Source organism: Oncorhynchus mykiss, chromosome 27 (assembly GCF_057628025.1).
Source record: "Oncorhynchus mykiss isolate SJ-2025 chromosome 27, ASM5762802v1, whole genome shotgun sequence".
NCBI lineage: Eukaryota > Metazoa > Chordata > Actinopteri > Salmoniformes > Salmonidae > Oncorhynchus > Oncorhynchus mykiss.
Genome location: NC_143048.1, coordinates 51,401,377 through 51,428,918, shown reverse-complemented (window position 1 = coordinate 51,428,918; position 27,542 = coordinate 51,401,377). Strand labels below are relative to the sequence as shown.

Genomic DNA, 27,542 nt, shown 5'->3' with positions numbered 1-27,542 from the left:
CGGCAGATAATTTTAGAAAGAAAGGGTCCAGATTGTCTAGCCCGGCTGATTTGTAGGGGTCCAGATTTTGCAGCTCTTTCAGAACATCAGCTGAATGGATTTGGGAGAAGGAGAAATGGGGAAGGCTTGGGCGAGTTGCTGTTGGGGGTGCAGTGCTGTTGACAGGGGTAGGAGTAGCCAGGTGGAAAGCATGGCCAGCAGTAGAAAAATGCTTATTGAAATTTTCAATTATGGTGGATTTATCAGTGGTGACAGTGTTTCCTATCTTCAGTGCAGTGGGCAGCTGGGAGGAGGTGTTCTTATTCTCCATGGACTTTACAGTGTCCCAGAACTTTTTTGAGTTAGTGTTGCAAGAAGCAAATTTCTGCTTGAAAAAGCTAGCCTTGGCTTTTCTAACTGCCTGTGTATAATGGTTTCTAGCTTCCCTGAAAAGCTGCATATCACGGGGGCTGTTCGATGCTAATGCAGAACGCCATAGGACGTTTTTGTGTTGATTAAGGGCAGTCAGGTCTGGGGAGAACCAAGGGCTATATCTGTTCCTGGTTCTAAATTTCTTGAATGGGGCATGTTTATTTAAGATGGTTAGGAAGGCATTTTAAAAAAATATCCAGGCATCCTCTACTGACGGGATGAGGTCAATATCATTCCAGGATACCCCGGCCAGGTCGATTAGAAAGGCCTGCTCGCTGAAGTGTTTCAGGGAGCGTTTTACAGTGATGAGAGGAGGTCGTTTGACCGCTGACCCATTACGGATGCAGGCAATGAGGCAGTGATCGCTGAGATCTTGGTTGAAGACAGCAGAGGTGTATTTAGAGGGGAAGTTGGTTAGGATGATATCTATGAGGGTGCCCGTGTTTAAGGCTTTGGGGAGGTACCTGGTAGGTTCATTGATAATTTGTGTGAGATTGAGGGCATCAAGTTTAGATTGTAGGATGGCTGGGGTGTTAAGCATGTTCCAGTTTAGGTCGCCTAGCAGCACGAGCTCTGAAGATAGATGGGGGGCAATCAGTTCACATATGGTGTCCAGAGCACAGCTGGGGGCAGAGGGTGGTCTATAGCAGGCGGCAACGGTGAGAGACTTGTTTTTAGAAAGGTGGATTTTTAAAAGTAGAAGTTCAAATTGTTTGGGTACAGACCTGGATAGTAGGACAGAACTCTGCAGGCTATCTTTGCAGTAAATTGCAACACCGCCCCCTTTGGCAGTTCTATCTTGTCTGAAAATGTTGTAGTTTGGAATTAAAATGTCTGAATTTTTGGTGGTCTTCCTAAGCCAGGATTCAGACACAGCTAGAACATCCGGGTTGGCAGAGTGTGCTAAAGCAGTGAATAGAACAAACTTAGGGAGGAGGCTTCTAATGTTAACATGCATGAAACCAAGGCTATTACGGTTACAGAAGTCGTCAAAAGAGAGCGCCTGGGGAATAGGAGTGGAGCTAGGCACTGCAGGGCCTGGATTCACCTCTACATCGCCAGAGGAACATAGGAGGAGTAGAATAAGGGTGCGACTAAAAGCAATAAGAATTGGTCGTCTAGAACGTCTGGAACAGAGAGTAAAAGGAGGTTTCTGGGGGCGATAAAATAGCATCAAGGTATAATGTACAGACAAAGGTAAGGTAGGATGTGAATACAGTGGAGGTAAACCTAGGTATTGAGTGATGAAGAGAGAGATATTGTCTCTAGAAACATCATTGAAACCAGGAGATGTCATTGCATGTGTGGGTGGTGGAACTAATAGGTTGGATAAGGTATAGTGAGCAGGACTAGAGGCTCTACAGTGAAATAAGCCAATAAACACTAACCAGAACAGCAATGGACAAGACATATTGACATTAAGGAGAGGCATGCTTAGTCGAGTGATCAAAAGGGTCCAGTGAGTGGAGAGGTTGGTTTAGGGTCACGGCGATTTAGACAGCTAGCCAAGCCAACCGGTAGCAAGCTAGCATAGGATGGAGTCTGTTGTTAGCCACCTCTTGCGTTCGGTCAGTAGATTAGTGGGGTTCCGTGTGGTAGAGGGGATTAATCCAAATCACACAACAACAAAAATAAGAACAATAGATATAGTTATAGAGGCCCGAGAAGAAAACATAATAATTCAAATAAATAAATTGTCCGATTGTCTATTCAGATAGCAGCCGGAAAGACAGCTAACGGTTAGCGGGCCGCAGATGGGCGTTCCGGTAACGTCGCGACAGAGGAGCCAGCCGGATCTCCTTCAGGTAGATAACGTCAGCAGTCCGGTTGTGAAGGCCCGGTGGGGCTCCGCGTAGGCAGTGAAACGGGTCCGGATAGGTGACTGCAGCCCAGGAGTGAATGATGGAACTCAGGCGTGATTGACGGAGCTGGCTAGCACCGGAACAATCGATGTTTGCTCCGGAATCGACGAAAGCCGACTGTCACACGGATAGCAGCTAGCTAGCTGTGAGATCCGGGTATGAATGTCCAGAGAGCAGTTGAAATCCAGGGACATGGAGAGAAAAATTGGTCCGGTATGTTCCGTTCCGAGCCGCGCTGCGCCGTACAAAACTGGCGATAGATTTTCGATAGATTTTCGAACTAAAGGACAGCCGATGACCACAAACCGTGGTTAGCTTCTGATTAGCTTCTGGGCTAGCTCCTGGCTAGCTTCTGGCTAGTTTCTGGCCAGCCTCCTGGAGTTTCTGGCTAGCTTCCTGAAGGATTGCAGATCTGAGGTAAATAATACTTTTTTATAAATATAAATTGGTGAGGCTGGTTGCAGGAGAGTGTTTAGAAGATGAGTTGATGGAAAATAAAAATAAAATGTATGTGAAAAAAGTTGTAAATATATATATATACAGGACACGACAAGACGAGGACATAGAGGATATAGAGAATAGGGTTCCATCTGGGACACTATAAAGAGAGCAGGGTTCCATCTGGGACACTATATAGAGAATAGGGTTCCATCTGGGACACTATATAGAGAATAGGGTTCCATCTGGGACACTATAAAGAGAGCAGGGTTCCATCTGGGACACTATAAAGAGAATAGGGTTCCATCTGGGACACTATAAAGAGAATAGGGTTCCATCTGGGACACTATAAAGAGAATAGGGTTCCATCTGTGACACTATAAAGAGAGCAGGGTTCCATCTGGGACACTATAAAGAGAGTAGGGTTCCATCTGGGACACTATAAAGAGAATAGGGTTCCATCTGGGACACTATAAAGAGAATAGGGTTCCATCTGGGACACTATAAAGAGAGTAGGGTTCCATCTGGGACACTATAAAGAGAATAGGGTTCCATCTGGGACACTATAAAGAGAGTAGGGTTCCATCTGGGACACTATAAAGAGAGCAGGGTTCCATCTGGGACACTATAAAGAGAGTAGGGTTCCATCTGGGACACTATAAAGAGAGCAGGGTTCCATCTGGGACACTATAAAGAGAGTAGGGTTCCATCTGGGACACTATAAAGAGAGCAGGGTTCCATCTGGGACACTATAAAGAGAATAGGGTTCCATCTGGGACACTATAAAGAGAATAGGGTTCCATCTTGGACACTATAAAGAGAGTAGGGTTCCATCTGGGACACTATAAAGAGAGCAGGGTTTCATCTGGGACACTATAAAGAGAGTAGGGTTCCATCTGGGACACTATAAAGAGAGCAGGGTTCCATCTGGGACACTATATAGAGAATAGGGTTCCATCTGGGACACTATAAAGAGAGCAGGGTTCCATCTGGGACACTATAAAGAGAATAGGGTTCCATCTGGGACACTATAAAGAGAGCAGGGTTCCATCTGGGACACTATAAAGAGAGTAGGGTTCCATCTGGGACACTATAAAGAGAATAGGGTTCCATCTGGGACACTATAAAGAGAGCAGGGTTCCATCTGGGACACTATAAAGAGAATAGGGTTCCATCTGGGACACTATAAAGAGAATAGGGTTCCATCTGGGACACTATAAAGAGAATAGGGTTCCATCTGGGACACTATAAAGAGAGCAGGGTTCCATCTGGGACACTATAAAGAGAATAGGGTTCCATCTGGGACACTATAAAGAGAGTAGGGTTCCATCTGGGACACTATAAAGAGAGCAGGGTTCCATCTGGGACACTATAAAGAGAGCAGGGTTCCATCTGGGACACTATAAAGAGAATAGGGTTCCATCTGGGACACTATATAGAGAATAGGGTTCCATTTGGAAAACAAACCTCATTTATTTGTTACAGCATCTTATAGGATCTTTAGCATTTAGTATTCATTCATGGTGTGGTCCATGAACATAACATCCCATTTCCCAATGACACTCACATAGGAAACCATATTTCTGGTGCATGACTCCTTTGCCCTTGGTGAAAAAGATGTCATGCACCACTCCACGTTGAGATACCTAATTAGTTATCCCTGGTGCATTTACAATCTCACACTTCAAATTGCAAATAAATCCCAAAACACAGCTCCCATAGTGTACTACAGTATAGTGGTTCTCCCATAGTGATCTACAGTATAGTGGTGATCCCATAGTGATCTACAGTATAGTGGTGCTCCCATAGTGGTCTACAGTATAGTGGTTCTCCCATAGTGATCTACAGTATAGTGGTGATCCCATAGTGATCTACAGTATAGTGGTGCTCCCATAGTGGTCTACAGTATAGTGATGTAGTGGTTCTCCCATAGTGATCTACAGTATAGTGGTGCTCCCATAGTTCTCTACAGTATAGTGGTTCTCCCATAGTGGTCTACAGTGTAGTGGTGCTCCCATAGTGTTCTACAGTATAGTGATGCTCCCATAGTGTACTACAGTATAGTGGTGCTCCCATAGTGATCTACAGTATAGTGGTGCTCCCATAGTGATCTATAGTATAGTGGTGCTCCCATAGTGGTCTACAGTATAGTGGTGCTCCCATAGTTCTCTACAGTATAGTGGTTCTCCCATAGTGTTCTACAGTATAGTGATGCTCCCATAGTGTACTACAGTATAGTGGTGCTCCCATAGTGATCTACAGTATAGTGGTGCTCCCATAGTGATCTACAGTATAGTGGTGCTCCCATAGTGCTCTACAGTATAGTGGTGCTCCCATTGTGCTCTACAGTATAGTGGTTCGCCCATAGTTGTCTACAGTATAGTGGTGCTCCCATAGAGCTCTACGGTATAGTGGTGTAGTGGTGCTCCCATAGTGGTCTACAGTATTGTGGTGATCCCATAGTGATCTACAGTATTGTGGTGCTCCCATAGAGCTCTACGGTATAGTGGTGTAGTGGTGCTCCCATAGTGGTCTACAGTATAGTGGTGCTCCCATAGTGGTCTACAGTATAGTGGTGCTCCCATAGTGGTCTACAGTATAGTGGTGCTCCCATAGTGATCTACAGTATAGCGGTGCTCCCATAGTGCTCTACAGTATAGTGGTGCTCCCATTGTGCTCTGCAGTATAGTGGTTCGCCCATAGTTGTCTACAGTATAGTGGTGCTCCCATAGAGCTCTACGGTATAGTGGTGTAGTGGTGCTCCCATAGTGGTCTACAGTATTGTGTGGATCCCATAGTGATCTACAGTATTGTGGTGCTCCCATAGAGCTCTACGGTATAGTGGTGTAGTGGTGCTCCCATAGTGATCTATAGTATAGTGGTTCTCCCATAGTTGTTTACAGTATAGCGGTGCTCCCATAGTGATCTACAATATAGTGGTGCTCCCATAGTGATCTACAGCATAGTGGTTCTCCCATAGTGATCTACGGTGTAGTGGTGCTCCCATAGTTATCCACGGTGTAGTGGTGCTGACAGAGAGACAGACAGACAGAGAGAGAGAGAGAGACAGACAGACACCTGGCTGTATAGTAGTTTAAAATAAACAAGCTGTGCTGGTTCTGTCAGCTGAGATCAACAAAGGCACCAGGAATGGATAGCTCAGATCAAAAATCAATGGAGAGAAATACTCAGCAAAAACAAATTAACTGTACAAGACACTCAGTGAGGGCTTCTGGAAAGTTGGTAAACCAGCAGAACTCGTTGTACAGAATGACAGAGCGAGATAGAGGAGACAGGTCAGCATTCTACAGGATCCTACTGCTTCCATTACTTCATGATGCGTTGACATCGTAGGAACATTGGGTTTTATGGCCCAACGGTTCAGTTTTAAATGTGTGACCACATAAGATGTTACCACATACACTATGGGTCCTATTTCTGTGTGACTAGAAGAAAAATATGTTTATTATCAACTTATCTACATGTTCTGTTCTGACTCAACGTTGCAGACAATGTTGGATTCGTTGATCAAAAGCTTTCAGAAGGAAACACTGTAAAATGTCTTTGTTTCATATGGAATTTCCTGACTTGGCAGCAGATAGTACTGTGGAGGTTTAATCCTTTGCTCTTTCCCTCTCTTTTCCTCTCTCGTCCCTCTCTCTCTTCCTTTCTGTCTTACTCTCTCCGTGGCTCCTCAGCTCCCACTGTAATTACCCACAGTACGAGAACAGATCAGAGAGGACAGAATGTATGAGCGTTGGAAAAAGCCTAAAGCACCATTTCAAAGGAATCTAATGCATGTCTGGAAGTAGTGATAGAATTAGTTGGATCCCAGACACATTTAGGGGTAATTTATACCCTGAATTGGTGTTTGTTTTCTCAATGCTCCCCTGTGGAAACTAAAGGGAAACCCCCAACCAATGGGGTAAAACTAGTTCATTTGATATTAACATACACTACATGACCAACAAAATCCAAAATCATGGGCATTAATATGGAGTTGGTCCCCCACTTTGTTGTTATAACAGCCTCCACTCTTCTGGGAAGAATTTCCACTAGATGTTGGAACATTGCTAAGGGGCCTTGCTTCCATTCAGCCACGAGAGTATTTGTGAGGTCAGGCACTCGATTAGGCCTGTCTCGCAGTCGGCATTCCAATTCAGGTCAGGGCTCTGGGCAGGCCAGTCAAGTTCTTCCACACCGATCTCGACAAACCATTTCTGTATGGATCTCGCTTTGTGCACGGAGGCATTGGCATGCCCCCAAACTGTTGTCACAAAGTTGGAAGCACAGAATAGTCTAGAATGTCATTGTGTGCTGTAGCGTTAAAATTTCCTTTCACTGGAACTAAGGGGCCTAGCCCAAACCATGAAAAACAGTCCCAGATCATTATTCCTCCTCCACCAAACTTTACAGTTGGCACTATGCATTGGGGCAGGTAGCATTCTCCTGGCATCCGCCAAACCCAGATTTGTCTGTTGGACTGCCAGATGGTGAAGCGTGATTCCAGAGAACGCGTTTCCACTGCTCCAGAGTCCTATGGCCGTGAGCTTTACACCACTCTAGCCAACGCTTGTCATTGCACGTGGTGATCTTAGGCTTGTGGTGCGATCTGTTCGGCCATGGAATCCATTTCCTGAAGCTCCTGACGAACAGTTCTTGTACTGATGTTGCTTTCAGAGGCAGTTTGGAACTCGGTAGTCAGTGTTACAACCGAGGACAGATGATTTTTATGTGATACACGCTTCAGCACTTGGCGGTCCCGTTCTGTGAGCTTGTGGGGCCTACCACTTCAGAGGCTGAGCTGTTGTTGCTCATAGACGTTTCCACTTCACAATCATTTGTTTAACACTTTTTTGGTTACTACATGGTTCCATATGTGTTATTTTATAGTTTTGATGTACAACGTACAATGTAGAAAATAGAAAATCAAAAATCAAAAAACAGGAATGAGTAGCTGTGTCCAAACTTTTGGCTGGTACTGTAAATTGAGAAGATTTGCCTGAGAAGATGTTAATATGTTAATATGTTGTGTTTTGGGATTAAACAAATGTAGTCATTATAGTTCAAAGCACACTTTATATTTTGGTTCAACGGTTGTGTATTGAAAGGTGTCTACAAAGATGTACACAATGAAAGGTTCTGAATGTAAGACTGTGAGACTGTAATACTCAATGAAAGACTGAATGTATGACTGTAATTATCAAGGCACAAGGTGAGACCCAAATGCAGACACAGGAGGCAGATGGTTGGAGTCTTACAATGTTTGTTAATCCAAAGGGATAGGCAAGAGAATGGTCATAGACAGGCAAAAAAGGTCACAGCGATCCGGAATATGACGTGGTAATCTATTGGATTTGAAATACATGGTGATATGTACAGAAGGACAGAGAGTTTCAGAGATGTAGCGTGGGTAGAGTCCTACATGTGTACTGCTACAGCAACCTCAGTTTATAGACAAGGACACAGAGGCAGTCCCAAATGTCACCCTTTATCCCTGGGCTCTGGCCATCAGTAGTGCAATAAGTACGGAATAGGATGCTATTTGTGATTGCAGACAGAGCTTCTCTGCCCTGCACAGTGTGCACTTTCCTTGTCCTTTCAGTGTGCCAAAACGGAATGACGAATATGCAATTCCTTCTAATATTATTGTTGCATTTGCAAAAGGTTGAAGTGAAACTCATTTGGTGCGAGCGAAATTCCCCACAGTGCACTAAGGATCAGGGAAAAGTCCTGGTTTAGTAGGACGTCAGCTCTGCTCTGAATCGAGGGGCGTGCGAGGAGGGGAATAGGGGTGTTATTTCATATGATATATAGATAGTTCTATCTGTAATGATATGCCAGTGAATAAATGGTCTCAAGGATAACCAGCTTCTGTCAATATAATCTCCCAGTGAAGGTGTTCATTAATCTTACCAAACTATGGCTAATCATGTCCATCTACTTGAGCCCCCGTGAACATCTCACCTGCTTAAGTTATCCTAATTAATGTTTCACACTGAAATCCACAGCCAGCCAGCAGGCAGCTAGGCAGTTAGACAGGCAGGTAGTCAGGCAGTTAGACAGGCAGTTAGACAGGCAGGTAGTCAGGCAGTTAGACAGGCAGGTAGTCAGGCAGGTAGTCAGGCAGTTAGACAGGCAGGTAGTCAGGCAGTTAGACAGGCAGTTAGACAGGCAGGTAGACAGGCAGTTAGACAGGCAGTTAGACAGGCAGGTAGTCAGGCAGGTAGACAGGCAGGTAGACAGGCAGTTAGACAGGCAGGTAGTCAGGCAGTTAGACAGGCAGGTAGTCAGGCAGTTAGACAGGCAGGTAGACAGGCAGTTAGACAGGCAGGTAGACAGGGAGTTAGACAGGCAGGTAGACAGGCAGTTAAACAGGCAGGTAGTCAGGCGGGTAGTCAGGCAGGTAGTCAGGCAGTTAGACAGGCAGGTAGACAGGCAGGTAGTCAGGCAGGTAGTCAGGCAGTTAGACAGGCAGGTCGACAGGCAGTTAGACAGGCAGGTAATCAGGCAGTTAGACAGGCAGTTAGACAGGCAGGTAGACAGGGAGTTAGACAGGCAGGTAGACAGGCAGGCGAGCCATGGTTCATTCATTGTCTCTGTGTTTCTGATCCGCCAATCAATCAGCTATTTCAGACCCTGTTGTAGCTGTAGCTTCCTATGACAGACCCTGTTGTAGCTGTAGCTTCATATTTCAGACCCTGTTGTAGCTGTAGCTTCCTATTTCAGACCCTGTTGTAGCTGTAGCTTCCTATTTCAGACCCTGTTGTAGCTGTAGCTTCCTATTTCAGACCCTGTTGTAGCTGTAGCTTCCTATTTCAGACCCTGTTGTAGCTGTAGCTTCCTATTTCAGACCCTGTTGTAGCTGTAGCTTCCTATTTCAGACCCTGTTGTAGCTGTAGCTTCCCATTTAAGACCCTCTTGTAGCTGTAGCTTCCAATGTCAGACCCTGTTGTAGCTGTAACTTCCTATGTCAGACCCTGTTGTAGCTGTAGCTTCCTATGTCAGACCCTGTTGTAGCTGTTACACCTGCATGGGTGACCAACTGATGAGGTTTCTACCCTTTTCTGTCATTGTTCAGTTATTGGAGTTAACTTGCCATTTAATAATCTTGTTAGAATTATGCAGTGAGATCTACAGCTCTGGAAAAATATAAATGGACCACTGCAAAATGATCCGTTTTTCTGCTTTTACTATTTACTATTTAGGTATGTGTTTGGGTAAAATTAAAATGTTTGTTTAATTCTATAAACCACTGACAACATTTCTCCCAAATTCCAAATAAAAATATTGTTATTAAGAGCATTTATTTGCAGAAAATGACAACTGGTCAAAATAACAATACAGATGCAGTGTTGTCAGACCTCGAATAATGCAAAGAGAATAAGTTCATATTAATTTTTAAACAACACAATTCTATTGTTTTAACTTAGGAAGAGTTCAATCACAGCTTTCATATGTCTTGGCATGCTCTCCACCAGTCTTTTACATTGGGGCAGCAGGTAGCCTAGTGGTTAGAGTGTTGGACTAGTAACCGAAAGGTTGCTAGATTGAATCCCGAGCTGACAAGGTAAAACTCTGTTGTTCTGCCCCTGAACAAGGCAGTTAACCCACTGTTCCTACACCGTCATTGAAAATAAGAATTTGTTCTTAACTGTCTTGCCTTGTAAAATAAAAACATAAATCAATTGATGTTGGGGGACTTTATGCCTCTCCTGGCACAGAAATCCAAGCAGCTTGGCTTGTTTGATGGCTTGTCACCATCCATCTTCCTCTTGATCACATTCCAGAGGTTTTCAATGGGGTTCAGGTCTGGAGAGATTGGGCTGGCCATGACAGGGTCTTGATCTGGTGGTTCTCCATCCACACCTTGACTGACCTGGCTGTGTGCCATGGAGCATTGTCCTGCTGGAAAAACCAATCCTCAGAGTTGGGGAACATTGTCAGAGCAGAAGGAAACATGTTTTCTTCCAGGACAACCTTGTATGTGGCTTGATTCAATCGTCCTTCACAAAGACAAATCTGCCCCATTCCAGCCTTGCTGAAACACCCCCAGACCATTACCGATCCTTACAAAAACTACAGAGTCCTCATCCATTGCATAAACTACAGAGAGTCCTTGTCCGTTACATAAACTACAGAGTCCTCATCCATTACATAAACTACAGAGTCCTCATCCGTTACATAAACTACAGAGTCCTCATCCGTTACATAAACTACAGAGTCCTCATCCGTTACATAAACTACAGAGAGTCCTTGTCCGTTACATAAACTACAGAGTCCTCATCCATTACATAAACTACAGAGTCCTCATCCGTTACATAAACTACAGAGTCCTCATCCGTTACATAAACTACAGAGAGTCCTCGTCCGTTACATAAACTACAGAGTCCTCATCCATTACATAAACTACAGAGTCCTCATCCGTTACATAAACTACAGAGAGTCCTTGGCCGTTACATAAACTACAGAGTCCTCATCCATTACATAAACTACAGAGAGTCCTTGGCCGTTACATAAACTACAGAGTCCTCATCCGTTACATAAACTACAGAGTCCTCATCCGTTACATAAACTACAGAGTCCTCATCCGTTACATAAACTACAGAGAGTCCTCGTCCGTTACATAAACTACAGAGTCCTCATCCATTACATAAACTACAGAGTCCTCATCCGTTACATAAACTACAGAGAGTCCTCGGCCGTTACATAAACTACAGAGTCCTCATCCGTTACATAAACTACAGAGAGTCCTCATCCGTTACGTAAACTACAGAGAGTCCTCATCCGTTACATAAACTACAGAGTCCTTGTCCATTACAAAAACTACAGAGAGTCCTCATCCGTTACATAAACTACAGAGAGTCCTCATCCGTTACATAAACTACAGAGAGTCCTCGTCCGTTACATAAACTACAGAGAGTCCTCGTCCATTACAAAAACTACAGAGTCCTCATCCGTTACAAAAACTACAGAGAGTCCTCATCCGTTACATAAACTACAGAGAGTCCTCATCCGTTACATAAACTACAGAGAGTCCTCGTCCATTACATAAACTACAGAGAGTCCTCATCCTTTACTTAAACTACAGAGTCCTCATCCGTTACATAAACTACAGAGTCCTCATCCGTTACATAAACTGTAGTCACGGCCCTACTTGATGTGTTCTCTGTCACCTGGAGCTGCATGGCAAATGGTCCATGAACACAAGGACATCACAATGCCAAAGAACTAGTCAGCCCTCCCCCTCTGAGGGGCCAACACGTTTCTCTCTGTTACAGTATCCAGAGGACTGACTATTGAATGTGTGATAGAATAATACTGGATTATGTTTGGTGCTGTCTATGTGTATGTATGCTATCTGTGTTCACTGGTATCTATACAGGGTGAACTCTAAATTACTCTCAGGAATTATGTCTCATTTAGGTTGGTCCCATCCCCCACACAAGCATTTAGATGCTGTGACACCCTGTGGACATTGGGCCTTGGTGGTCAGGTACCACTGTGAACTTGGTATTGTTTGATTGGTGGTTGGTTTTGGGTTGAAATGTTACACCTTCATATGTTCTACACTATAATGAAATGCCTTTGTTCTCTGTCTTCTCCTGTGTCCAGCCTGAACTAACTGCTGATGTTATCATAGAGGTGATGTGGTCTGATATCATAGAGGTGATGTGGTCTGATATCATAGAGGTGATGTGGTCTGATATCATAGAGATGATGTGGTCTGATGTTATCATAGATTTGATGTGGTCTGATGTCAAAGAGGTTATGTGGTCTGATATCATAGAGGTGATGTGGTCTGATGTTATCATAGAGGTGATGTGGTCTGATGTTATCATAGAGGTGATGTGGTCTGATGTCATAGAGGTGATGTGGTCTGATGTTATCATAGAGGTGATGTGGTCTGATGTTATCATAGAGGTGATGTGGTCTGATGTTATCATAGAGGTGATGTGGTCTGATGTCATAGAGGTGATGTGGTCTGATGTTATCATAGTGGTGATGTGGTCTGATGTCATAGAGGTGATGTGGTCTGATGTCATAGAGGTGATGTGGTCTGATATCATAGTGGTGATGTGGTCTGATGTTATTATAGAGGTGATGTGGTCTGATGTTATCATAGAGGTGATGTGGTCTGATGTTATCATAGAGGTGATGTGGTCTGATGTCATAGAGGTGATGTGGTCTGATGTTATCATAGTGGTGATGTGGACTGATGTCATAGAGGTGATGTGGTCTGATGTCATAGAGGTGATGTGGTCTGATGTTGTCATGGAGGTGATGTGGTCTGATGTTATTATAGAGGTGATGTGGTCTGATGTTATCATAGAGGTGATGTGGTCTGATGTCAAAGAGGTGATGTGGTCCGATGTTATCATAGAGGTGATGTGGTCTGATGTCATAGAGGTGATGTGGTCTGATGTCATAGAGGTGATGTGGTCTGATATCATAGTGGTGATGTGGTCTGATGTTATTATAGAGGTGATGTGGTCTGATGTTATCATAGAGGTGATGTGGTCTGATGTTATCATAGAGGTGATGTGGTCTGATGTCATAGAGGTGATGTGGTCTGATGTTATCATAGTGGTGATGTGGACTGATGTCATAGAGGTGATGTGGTCTGATGTCATAGAGGTGATGTGGTCTGATGTTGTCATGGAGGTGATGTGGTCTGATGTTATTATAGAGGTGATGTGGTCTGATGTTATCATAGAGGTGATGTGGTCTGATGTCAAAGAGGTGATGTGGTCCGATGTTATCATAGAGGTGATGTGGTCTGATGTTATCATAGAGGTGATGTGGTCTGATGTTATCATAGAGGTGATGTGGTCTGATGTTATCATAGAGGTGATGTGGTCTGATGTCATAGAGGTGATGTGGTCTGATGTCATAGAGGTGATGTGGTCTGATATCATAGCGGTGATGTGGTCTGATGTCATAGAGGTGATGTGGTCTGATGTTATCATAGTGGTGATGTTGTCTGATGTTATCATAGAGGTGATGTGGTCTGATGTCATAGAGGTGATGTGGTCTGATGTCATAGAGGTGATGTGGTCTGATATCATAGCGGTGATGTGGTCTGATGTCATAGAGGTGATGTGGTCTGATGTTATCATAGTGGTGATGTTGTCTGATGTTATCATAGAGGTGATGTGGTCTGATGTCATAGAGGTGATGTGGTCTGATGTCATAGCGGTGATGTGGTCTGATGTCAAAGAGGTGATGTGGTGTGATGTCATAGAGGTGATGTGGTCTGATGTTATCATGGAGGCGATGTGGTCTGATGTCATAGAGGTGATGTGGAGGCTTGAAATGATCCCATCTGTCCTCACTTTACTTGCCTTTGTATTAAAGCTCTGTCAGGGCTTCCTGTAACACTGATCCTAAATGGCACCCTGTTCCCTATTGAATAGGGCTCCTGGCAAAATGAGTGCACTAAATATGGTATGGGGTGCCATTTGGAACATAAACTGAGTGTTGTTCTGTTTTCTACCTTGTGAAGAGATAGAGATCAGAGGGATCTGTGAGGGTCAGTGCCTTCATCAGATGGAGGTGACAGTTGACGAGAGCTTGAAGCCTGTCCACCCAACCAGTCACACTGACAAGAAGCTTCTCCCCATAATCGGCTGTATTTGTCAGGAGCTATCCCCACTGTAAACTCTCAACGTGACTGTCAGGATATATCCCCACTGTGAACTCTCAATGTGACTGTCAGGATATATCCCCACTGTGAACTCTCAACGTGACTGTCAGGATATATCCCCACTGTGAACTCTCAATGTGACTGTCAGGATATATCCCCACTGTGAACTCTCAATGTGACTGTCAGGATGTATCCCCACTGTGAACTCTCAACGTGACTGTCAGGATATATCCCCACTGTGAACTCTCAATGTGACTGTCAGGATATATCCCCACTGTGAACTCTCAAATTGACTGTCAGGATATATCCCCACTGTGAACTCTCAACGTGACTGTCAGGATATATCCCCACTGTGAACTCTCAACGTGACTGTCAGGATATATCCCCACTGTGAACTCTCAATGTGACTGTCAGGATATATCCCCACTGTGAACTCTCAATGTGACTGTCAGGATATATCCCCACTGTGAACTCTCAATGTGACTGTCAGGATATATCCCCACTGTGAACTCTCAATGTGACTGTCAGGATATATCCCCACTGTGAACTCTCAATGTGACTGTCAGGATATATCCCCACTGTGAACTCTCAATGTGACTGTCAGGATATATCCCCACTGTGAACTCTCAATGTGACTGTCAGGATATATCCCCACTGTGAACTCTCAATGTGACTGTCAGGATATATCCCCACCGTGAACTCTCAATGTGACTGTCAGGATGTATCCCCACTGTGAACTCTCAACTTGACTGTCAGGATATATCCCCACTGTGAACACTCTATTTGACTTTTTTCAAAGAGACAGACGCATTTATATTCTAGATGGGGAAACACATAGTACAACCGAAGGCATGTATTTCAATGGTCCAATGATAGGGTTGTATTTCAATGGCATAATGGTAGACCTGTATTTCAATGGTACAATTATAGAGTTGTATTTCAATATTACAATGGTAGGCCTATATTTCAATGGTATAATGGTAGGCCTGTATTTCAATGGTACAATGATAGAGCTGTATTTCAATATTACAATGGTATGCCTATATTTCAATGGTACAATGGTAGGGTTGTATTTCAATGGTACAATGGTACAGCTGTATTTCTGCTCTTTTTTCTATTCCTGATCTTCTGTGAACCACTGTGCGATTCTCATAGATATAACATGTATTTGTAAAGCCCTTCTTACATCAGCTGATGTCACAAAGTGCTTCCAGAAACCCAGTCTAAAACCCCAAACAGCAAGCAAAGCAGAGACAGCAAGGGCGGTTCTTTTCTCCAGTGCCTTTCCGTTCACCTTCACGCTCCTGGGCCAGACTACACTCAATAATAGGACCTACTGAAGAGATGAGTCTTCAGTAAAGACTTAAAGGTTGAGACCGAGTCTGTGTCTCTCACATGGGTAGGCAGACTATTCCATTAAAATGTAGCTCTATAGGAGAAAGCCCTGCCTCCAGCTAATGGATTAGAAATTCTAGGGACAGTTAGGAGGCCTGCGTCTTGTGACCGTAGCGTGCGTGTAGATATGTACGGCAGGTCCAAATCGGAAAGATAGGTAGGAGCAAGCCCATGTAAGGCTTTGTAGGTTAAGCAGTAAAACCTTGAAATCAGCCCTTGCCTTGACAGGAAGCCAGTGTAGGGAGGCTAGCACTGGAGTAATATGATCAAATCTGTTGGTTCTAGTCAGGATTCTAGCAGCTGTGTTCAACACTAACTGAAGTTTATTTAATGATTTATCCGGGTAGCTGGAAAGTAGAGCATTGCAGTAGTCTAACCTAGAAGTGACAAAAGCATGGATGTATTTTTCTGCATCATTTTTGGACACAAATGTTTTGATATTTGCAATGTTACGTAGATGGTAAAAAGCTGTCCTTGAAACAGTCTTGATATGTTCTTCAAAAGAGAGATCAGGGTCCAGAGTAATGCCGAGGTCCTTCACAGTTTTATTTGAGACGACTGTACAACCATCAAGATTAATTGTCAGATCCAACAGAATATCTCTTTGTTTCTTGGGACCTAGAACAAGCATCTATGTTTCGTCCGAGTTTATAAGTAGAGCATTTGCCGCCATCCACTTCCTTATGTCTGAAACACAGGCTTCCAGGGAGGGCAATTTTGGGGCTTCACCATGTTTAATCAAAATGTACAGCTGTGTGTCATCCGCATAGCAGTGAAAGTTAACATTCTGTTTCCAAATTACATCACCAAGAGGTAAAATATATAGTGAAAACGAAAGTGGTCCTAAAACGGAGCCTTGAGGAACACCAACATTTACAGTTGATTTGTCAGAGGACAAACCATCCACAGAGACAAACTGATATCTTTCCGACAGATAAGATCTAAACCAGGCCAGAACTTGTCCGTGTAGACCAATTTGGGTTTCCAATCTCTCTAAAAGAATGTGGTGATCGATGGTATCAAAAGCAGCACTAAAGTCTAGGAGCACGAGGACAGATGCAGAGCCTCGGTCTGAGGCCATTAAAAAGTAATTTACCACCTTCACAAGTGCAGTCTCAGTGCTATGATGGGGTCTAAAATTAAATTAATACTTTGTAGCGCCACCTTTTGCTGCGATTTCAGCTGTAAGTCGCTTGGGGTATGTCTCTATCAGTTTTGCACATCGAGAGACTGACATTTTTTCCCATTCCTCCTTGCAAAACAGCTCGAGCTCAGTGAGGTTGGATGGAGAGCATTTGTGAACAGCAGTTTTCAGTTCTTTCCACAGATTCTCGATTGGATTCAGGTCTGGACTTTGACTTGGCCATTCTAACACCTGGATATGTTTATTTTTGAACCATTCCATTGTAGATTTTGCTTTATGTTTTGGATCATTGTCTTGTTGGAAGACAAATCTCCATCCCAGTCTCAGGTCTTTTGCAGACTCCATCAGGTTCTTCCAGAATGGTCCTGTATTTGGCTCCATCCATCTTCCCATCAATTTTAACCATCTTCCCTGTCCCTGCTGAAGAAAAGCAGGCCCAAACCATGATGCTGCCACCACCATGTTTGACAGTGAGGATGGTGTGTTCAGCTGTGTTGCTTTTACGCCAAACATAACGTTTTGCATTGTTGCCAAAAAGTTCAATTTTGGTTTCATCTGACCAGAGCACCTTCTTCCACATGTTTGGTGTGTCTCCCAGGTGGCTTGTGGCAAACTTTAAACAACACTTTTTATGGATATCTTTAAGAAATGGCTTTCTTCTTGCCACTCTTCCATAAAGGCCAGATTTGTGCAATATATGACTGATTGTTGTCCTATGGACAGAGTCTCCCACCTCAGCTGTAGATCTCTGCAGTTCATCCAGAGTGATCATGGGCCTCTTGGCTGCATCTCGGATCAGTCTTCTCCTTATATGAGCTGAAAGTTTAGAGGGACGGCCAGGTCTTGGTAGATTTGCAGTGGTCTGATACTCCTTCCATTTCAATATTATCGCTTGCACAGTGCTCCTTGGGATGTTTAAAGCTTGGGAAATCTTTTTGTATCCAAATCCGGCTTTAAACTTCTTCACAACAGTATCTCGGACCTGCCTGGTGTGTTCCTTGTTCTTCATGATGCTCTCTGCGCTTTTAACGGACCTCTGAGACTATCACAGTGCAGGTGCATTTATACGGAGACTTGATTACACACAGGTGGATTGTATTTATCATCATTAGTCATTTAGGTCAACATTGGATCATTCAGAGATCCTCACTGAACTTCTGGAGAGAGTTTGCTGCACTGAAAGTAAAGGGGCTGAATAATTTTGCACGCCCAATTTTTCAGTTTTTGATTTGTTAAAAAAGTTTGAAATATCCAATAAATGTCGTTCCACTTCATGATTGTGTCCCACTTGTTGTTGATTCTTCACAAAAAAATACATCTCTTATATCTTTATGTTTGAAGCCTGAAATGTGGCAAAAGGTCGCAAAGTTCAAGGGGGCCGAATACTTTCGCAAGGCACTGTACATTGTTTGTCTTCAGGATGGTAGTGAGTTTCTGCGCAACAGCTTTTTCAAACTTTTTTGAGAGGAATGGGAGATTCGATGTAGACCGATAGTTTTTTATATTTTCTGGGTCAAGGTTGGGCTTTTTCAAGAGAGGCTTTATTACTGCCACTTTTAGTGAGTTTGGTATACATCCTGTGGATAGAGGGCAGTTTATTATGTTCAACATAGGATGACCAAGCACAGGAAGCAGGAAAAGCTTGAGTGTCTCCCTTGATCCTAGGTCCTGACAGAGTTGTGCAGACTCAGGACAACTGAGCTTTGGAGGAATATGCAGATTTAAAGAGGAGTCCGTAATTTGCTTTCTAATGACCATGATCTTTTCCTCAAAGAAGTTCATGAATGTATCACTGCTGAAGTTAAAGCCGTCCGTCTTGGGGAATGCTGCTGCATTTTAGTTTGCTTTGCGACAGTATCAAAATACATTTGGGATTGTTGTTATTTAACGTAAAGTTGGCAGGTAGCAAAGTAAGGTTAGCAGCAAAACAATATGGAAATTGCTCTTACACATGGAGGGCAAGGAGGGTTTAATATATTTATATCTACGTAGTACATGCCAATCTGGAATATACAACATCCTGGATGTCCAACCACATACTCCAACCAGTTACTATCCGTTATCTCAACACAGTTACTATCCGTTATCTCTATACACAGTTACTATCCGTTATCTCTATACACAGTTACTATCCGTTATCTCAACACAGTTACTGTCCGTTATCTCTATACACAGTTACTATCCATTATCTCAACAAAGTGACTATCCATTATCTCTATACACAGTTAATATCCCTTATCTCGACGCAGTTAATATCCATTATCTCTACGTAATTACTATCCATTATCTCTATACACGGTTACTATCCGTTAACTCTATACACAGTTAATATCCATTATCTCTATACACAGCTACTATCCATTATCTCTATACACAGCTACTATCCATTATCTCTATACACAGTTACTATCCATTATTTCTATACACAGTTACTATCCGTTATCATATCAGTTCCCTGTGTGTAGCAGGTAACTAGTTGGCTCCTTAGCAAATATCAAACTCGCTGCTTATCAACTGTCAAACTCCTCTTTAATATTTAATAGATTCTCCTTTCTTCATTATAGTTTCCTGGCATATGAAATGCCCACTGCACGTTGATTAAGCCTTAATGCAATTATGAATAAGTAGAGTAATTGCCTACTTTACATTTTCAGATAGCGTAGTATTTTCTCTCCAGAGCAGACAGCTCCCCAAAGACCTGGGATTATTTTCAGTTTTGTTTTCGTCTTTTAACATACTTTATCACACAGAGAGAAGTAAACACCCAGAAGCCCATGGGGCTTTGATTAGACAATCTTATCATCCTTCATTTTCTTCTCTCAGTATCACTCATTCTTTGCAGCATACAGTATTTTGTCCCTGCAGGCAATACTTGTTTCTTTTTATTATAATTTTCTTTCATTTCTTGTCATTTACTTTAATTTATTTTATTTTCCAGTTATACAAACATAATAGGATTTGTTTTTTATGAATGTGTCTGGACTGACGTTTTCAAACGAACTTGAATGTAAAAGTTATCGCGGTTCATTAATTAAATTGTCAAAAAAATCCTTGACTAAATTATCTAAAAAGGATTCCTTTTCCAATGTTGTTTTTTGTTGCAAATCTCTTCTAGTGTGCCGTGATTTGTTGTCATTGTGTTGTTCATGTGAAGTGTGTTTGGGGTGATGTGGCTTCCGGATACTGATGTGCTATGACAGCTCAGTCCAGGCAGAGCTTCACACCTAATAGACAGTCTTTTGAAACGTTAAAGAAAGTTGCTCTTGTTCTGTTATTTTACTCAATTTGGCCTTTTTTATATTTCAAATGACATTGATGTATGTGCAGTGAACATGAAGTGGAATTGGAGAAGGAAAATGTGGACTCTGGCAGAGAGAGGAGGGGGAATGTATGTGCTGTGCCCAAGAAATCATTTTCGAATGTCTCTTCTTGAAACCGTACCGTTTTATTATGTTTGGCTGTCTGTCCTCATCCGTCTGTCTGTCTGGGAAAGAAGTACTCCTACAGTCGTCAATCTCTTACCTTTGTCCCCACAAACTTTTCCGTGTGGCAGACAGCAAGACATTTATTAAATATTTATAATTGTTTAATGAGGCTGTGATAAATATCAGTCCTGAGACTATGGCTGCATCTCCAATGTGCCCCGGTCAAAAGTAGTGCACTAAATAGGAGATGCTGCCTATAAAAGGAAATCCACTAAATAGGAGATGCGGTGCCATTGGAGATGCTGCCTAGAAAAGGAAATCCACTAAATAGGAGATGCGGTGCCATTGGAGATGCTGCCTAGAAAAGGAAATCCACCCACCTGTCCCACTTCACCAGTTGGTTGCCCTCCGTCATCTCAAGAAGCTAAAGTATAACCATCCTGTGTTACATAACTGTGTGTCTGTTGTCGCCTGCTCATTGTAAAGTAACCATCAGTGTGCTTTAGTACGCTGAGGCTACAGGGCCTTCAGAAAGTATTCACACCCTTTGACATATTCCACATTTTGTTGTGTTACAGACTGAATTCAAAATGGATTCAATGGATTTTTTTTCTATCACCCATCAACACACAATACCCCATTATGACATCACAATACCCCATTATGACATCACAATACCCCATAATGACAAAGTGAAAACATGTTTTTATGTTTTCTTTGCAAATTTATTGAAAATGTAATACAGAAATATCTCATTTAAAGAACTATTCATACCCCTGAGTCAATACATGTTAGAATCACATTTGACAGTGATTACAGCTGTGAGTCTTACTGGGAAGTAGAGTCTTACTGGGAAGTACTGTATCTAAGAGCTCTGAGTTTTACTGGGAAGTAGAGTCTTACTGGGAAGTAGAGTCTTACTGGGAAGTAGAGTCTTACTGGGAAGTAGAGTCTTACTGGGAAGTAGAGTCTTACTGGGAAGTACTGTATCTAAGAGCTCTGAGTTTTACTGGGAAGTAGAGTCTTACTGGGAAGTACTGTATCGAAGAGCTCTGAGTTTTACTGGGAAGTAGAGTCTTACTGGGAAGTAGAGTCTTACTGGGAAGTAGAGTCTTACTGGGAAGTAGAGTCTTACTGGGAAGTACTGTATCGAAGAGCTCTGAGTCTTACTGGGAAGTAGAGTCTTGCTGGGAAGTACTGTATCGAAGAGCTCTGAGTTTTACTGGGAAGTAGAGTCTTACTGGGAAGTAGAGTCTTACTGGGAAGTACTGTATCTAAGAGCTCTGAGTCTTACTGGGAAGTATAGTCTTACTGGGAAGTACTGTATCGAAGAGCTCTGAGTCTTACTGGGAAGTAGAGTCTTACTGGGAAGTAGAGTCTTACTGGGAAGTACTGTATCTAAGAGCTCTGAGTCTTACTGGGAAGTAGAGTCTTACTGGGAAGTACTGTATCGAAGAGCTTTGCACACCTGGATTGTACAATATTTGCACATTATTCTTCAATATCTGTCAAGTTTGTTGTTGATCAGTGTTAGACAGCCATTATCAGGTCTTGCCATAGATTTCCATAAACAGCTCCAGGTTATTGTCCTGCTGAAAGGTGAATTCATCTCCCAGTGTCTGGTGGAAAGCAGACTGAACCAGGTTTTCCTCTAGGATTTTGCCCGTGTTTAGCTCTATTTTGTTTATTTTTATTTTAGAAAAAATACTCCCCAGTCCTTGTCGATGACAACTTGACCCATAGCATGATGCAGCCACCACCATTCTTGAAAATATGAAGAGTGGTACTCATTGATGCGTTGTGTTGGATTTGCCCCAAAAATAATACTTTGTATTCAGGACATGAAGTTTATTTCTTTGCCACATATTTTGCAGTATTACTTTACTGCCTTGTTGCAAACAGGATGCATATTTTGTAATATTTTTATTCAGTACAGGCTTCCTTCTTTTCACTCTGTCATTTAGGTTAGTATTGTGGAGTTTCCTTCCTCTCCAGCAACTGAGTTAGGAAGGGTACCTGTGTCTTGGTTGTGACTGGGTTTATTGACACCATCCAAAGTGTAATGAATTACTTCACCATGTTCAAAGGGATATTTAATGTCTGCTGTTTATTTTAACCCATCTGCCCTTCTTTTCAAGGTATTGAACAACCTCCCTGGTCTTTGTGGTTGAATCTGTGTTTGAAATTCACTGCTCGACTGAGGGACCTCACAGATAATTGTATGTGTGGGATACAGAGATGAGGTAGTCATTCAAAAATCATGTTGAACAGTATTATTGCACACAGAGTGAGTACACACAACTTATGATGTGAGTTGTTGAGCACATTTTTACTCTTAAACTTATTTAGGCTTGCCATAACAAAGGGGTTGAATACTTTTCAGCTTTTCATTTTTAAATAACTTGTAAACATTTCTAAAAACATAATTACACTTTGACGTTATGGGGTATTGTGTGTTGGACACATACACAACATCTCAATTTAATCCATTCTGAACACAACAAAATGTGAAGAGTTGTTAAAACAATAGTTTAAAAAAATAATTGAATTGGCTGGACATGTTTCCAGCTAAAATGTGTCCCCGCTATTATACAGTATCTAATTCACAGTGGGGATAGCTATTATTATACCATATCTAATTCACAGTGGGGATAGCTGCTATTATACAGTATCTAATTCACAGTGGGGATAGCTGCTATTCTGCAGTATCTAATTCACAGTGGGGATAGCTGCTATTATAGAGTATCTAATTCACAGTGGGGATAGCTGTTATTATAGAGTATCTAATTCACAGTGGGGATAGCTGTTATTATAGAGTATCTAATTCACAGTGGGGATAGCTGTTATTATACCATATCTAATTCACAGTGGGGATAGCTGTTATTATACAGTATCTAATTCACAGTGGGGATAGCTGCTATTATAGAGTATCTAATTCACAGTGGGGATAGCTGCTATTATACAGTATCTAATTCACAGTGGGGATAGCTGCTATTCTGCAGTATCTAATTCACAGTGGGGATAGCTATTATTATACCATATCTAATTCACAGTGGGGATAGCTGCTATTATACAGTATCTAATTCACAGTGGGGATAGCTATTATTATAGAGTATCTAATTCACAGTGAGGATAGCTGTTATTATAGAGTATCTAATTCACAGTGGGGATAGCTGTTATTATAGAGTATCTAATTCACAGTGGGGATAGCTATTATTATACCATATCTAATTCACAGTGGGGATAGCTGCTATTATACAGTATCTAATTCACAGTGGGGATAGCTGTTATTATACAGTATCTAATTCACAGTGGGGATAGCTGCTATTATACAGTATCTAATTCACAGTGGGGATAGCTGCTATTATAGAGTATCTAATTCACAGTGGGGATAGCTATTATTATACCATATCTAATTCACAGTGGGGATAGCTGCTATTATACAGTATCTAATTCACAGTGGGGATAGCTGCTATTATAGAGTATCTAATTCACAATGGGGATGGCTGCTATTATAGAGTATCTAATTCACAGTGGGGATAGCTGCTATTATACAGTATCTAATTCACAGTGGGGATAGCTGTTATTCTGCAGTATTTAATTCACAGTGGGGATAGCTGTTATTCTGCAGTATCTAATTCACAGTGGGGATAGCTGTTATTATACAGTATCTAATTCACAGTGGGGATAGCTGCTATTATACAGTATCTAATTCACAGTGGGGATAGCTGCTATTATAGAGTATCTAATTCACAGTGGGGATGGCTGCTATTATAGAGTATCTAATTCACAGTGGGGATAGCTGTTATTATACAGTATCTAATTCACAGTGGGGATAGCTGTTATTCTGCAGTATTTAATTCACAGTGGGGATAGCTGTTATTCTGCAGTATCTAATTCACAGTGGGGATAGCTGTTATTCTGCAGTATCTAATTCACAGTGGGGATAGCTGTTATTATACAGTATCTAATTCACAGTGGGGATAGCTGCTATTATACAGTATCTAATTCACAGTGGGGATAGCTGCTATTATAGAGTATCTAATTCACAGTGGGGATAGCTGTTATTCTGCAGTATCTAATTCACAGTGGGGATAGCTGTTATTATACAGTATCTAATTCACAGTGGGGATAGCTGCTATTATACAGTATCTAATTCACAGTGGGGATAGCTGTTATTATACCATATCTAATTCACAGTGGGGATAGCTGTTATTATAGAGTATCTAATTCACAGTGGGGATAGCTGTTATTATAGAGTATCTAATTCACAGTGGGGATAGCTGCTATTATACAGTATCTAATTCACAGTGGGGATAGCTGCTATTATAGAGTATCTAATTCACAGTGGGGATAGCTGCTATTATAGAGTATCTAATTCACAGTGGGGATAGCTGCTATTATACAGTATCTAATTCACAGTGGGGATAGCTGCTATTATACAGTATCTAATTCACAGTGGGGATAGCTATTATTATACCATATCTAATTCACAGTGGGGATAGCTGTTATTCTGCAGTATCTAATTCACAGTGGGGATAGCTGTTATTATACCATATCTAATTCACAGTGGGATAGCTGCTATTATACAGTATCTAATTCACAGTGGGGATAGCTGCTATTATACAGTATCTAATTCACAGTGGGGATAGCTGTTATTCTGCAGTATCTAATTCACAGTGGGGATAGCTGTTATTATACCATATCTAATTCACAGTGGGGATAGCTGCTATTATACAGTATCTAATTCACAGTGGGGATAGCTGTTATTATACAGTATCTAATTCACAGTGGGGATAGCTGTTATTCTGCAGTATCTAATTCACAGTGGGGATAGCTGCTATTATACAGTATCTAATTCACAGTGGGGATAGCTGTTATTATACCATATCTAATTCACAGTGGGGATAGCTGTTATTATACCATATCTAATTCACAGTGGGGATAGCTGTTATTATACAGTATCTAATTCACAGTGGGGATAGCTGCTATTATACAGTATCTAATTCACAGTGGGGATGGCTGCTATTATAGAGTATCTAATTCACAGTGGGGATAGCTGTTATTATACAGTATCTAATTCACAGTGGGGATAGCTGCTATTATAGAGTATCTAATTCACAGTGGGGATAGCTGTTATTATACAGTATCTAATTCACAGTGGGGATAGCTGCTATTATACAGTATCTAATTCACAGTGGGGATAGCTGTTATTATACAGTATCTAATTCACAGTGGGGATAGCTGCTATTATAGAGTATCTAATTCACAGTGGGGATAGCTGTTATTATAGAGTATCTAATTCACAGTGGGGATAGCTGCTATTATACAGTATCTAATTCACAGTGGGGATAGCTATTATTATACCATATCTAATTCACAGTGGGGATAGCTGCTATTATACAGTATCTAATTCACAGTGGGGATAGCTATTATTATACCATATCTAATTCACAGTGGGGATAGCTGTTATTATACAGTATCTAATTCACAGTGGGGATAGCTGCTATTATACAGTATCTAATTCACAGTGGGGATAGCTGCTATTATACAGTATCTAATTCACAGTGGGGATAGCTGCTATTATACAGTATTTAATTCACAGTGGGGATAGCTGTTATTCTGCAGTATCTAAACATATTGTTATGAGATTCTGTAGAACATTTGAATTGATGCACATTATTAGGTGAATATGCCATTTAATTTGAACTCAGTTCGTTTTCCTTCCCATTTTTTGCAGACTTTGCTGTCGCAGTACGGCCAGTGTCGTACGCAGCAGTGTTGAGAAGGAAACCAGACATCTCCTCATCGCTGCTCAGTTCGTGGCCCCGGCCTCAACACCGACATGACCACGGCAGAGGGCTGGTGACTCCTGACTGGCCGGCATCGTTCTCCAACCATCACCTGTCTACCCTCAGTCTGCTCAGCTCTCAGGAGGAATACAGGAGCCAAGGTCAGTCAGTCAGTCAATCAGTCCTGGCTAATAGTCTACTCTACTTCCCAGCTAATGCCCAGCCAAGGCCTGCAGTGTTGTTGTGCCCCGTGTGATATGGGACCGACTGGAGGAGGGCACATTTACATCCACCAACATCTGATGCATTTCAGGCTGCTACTTTTCAAATAGTATTCTAAATCATTTAGACACTTTTGCTGTGCTTTATTGAGCTTGCCTGGCACTATGGAACAAAGTGTTATTTTTTGAGCTTGCTTGGCACTATGGAACAAAGTGTGTGCTTTATTGAGCTTGCCTGGCACTATGGAACAAAGTATGTTCTTTTTTGAGCTTGCCTGGCACTATGGAACACTGCTTTATTGAGCTTGCCTGGCACTATGGAACACTGCTTTATTGAGCTTGCCTGGCACTGTGGAACACAACTTTATTGAGCTTGCCTGGCACTATGGAACACAACTTTATTGAGCTTGCCTGGCACTATGGAACAAAGTGTGTGCTTTATTGAGCTTGCCTGGCACTATGGAACAAAGTGTGTTCTTTTTTGAGCTTGCCTGGCACTGTAGAACACAGCTTTATTGATCTTGCCTGGCACTATGGAACAAAGTGTGTGCTTTATTGATCTTGCCTGGCACTATGGAACAAGGTGTGATCTTTATTGAGCTTGCCTGGCACCATGGGACAAGGTGTGATCTTTATTGAGCTTGCCTGGCACTATGGAACAAGGTGTGATCTTTATTGAGCTTGCCTGGCACCATGGAACAAGATGTGATCTTTATTGATCTTGCCTGGCACCATGGAACAACGTGTGATCTTTATTGAGCTTGCCTGGCACCATGGAACAAGGTGTGATCTTTTTTTATCTTGCCTGGCACCATGGAACAAGGTGTGATCTTTATTGAGCTTGCCTGGCACTATGGAACAAGGTGTGATCTTTATTGAGCTTGCCTGGCACTATGGAACAAGGTGTGATCTTTATTGATCTTGCCTGGCACTATGGAACAAGGTGTGATCTTTATTGATCTTGCCTGGCACTATGGAACAAGGTGTGATCTTTATTGATCTTGCCTGGCACCATGGAACAACGTCGGATAGTCCGAGAGGCCTAAACCCTTCCCATCTGATCCATTGGCAAGTTCAAGAAAAAGCTAAAAGTATTTGAGTTATTTAAAATACTTGAAAAATAGGTTAAGATAAGGGAGGATGGCTCTGGGTACCCGGTTGGAGGCATAATGACAGACAGGACACAGACTCAAGATGAATAATAACC

The 27,542-nt window shown here is 42.2% G+C and overlaps 1 protein-coding gene across 1 annotated transcript in view; it reads left to right on the top strand.

The window, feature by feature from the left end:
• LOC110519322 (contactin-5) overlaps positions 1 to 27,542 on the top strand; it is a 533,080-nt gene that overhangs the window by 147,423 nt on the left and 358,115 nt on the right. The window contains exon 3 of the mRNA XM_036964829.2: positions 26,063 to 26,275. Coding sequence (XP_036820724.2) covers positions 26,063 to 26,275 — 213 coding nt within the window. The remainder of the gene's footprint in view (positions 1 to 26,062; positions 26,276 to 27,542) is intronic.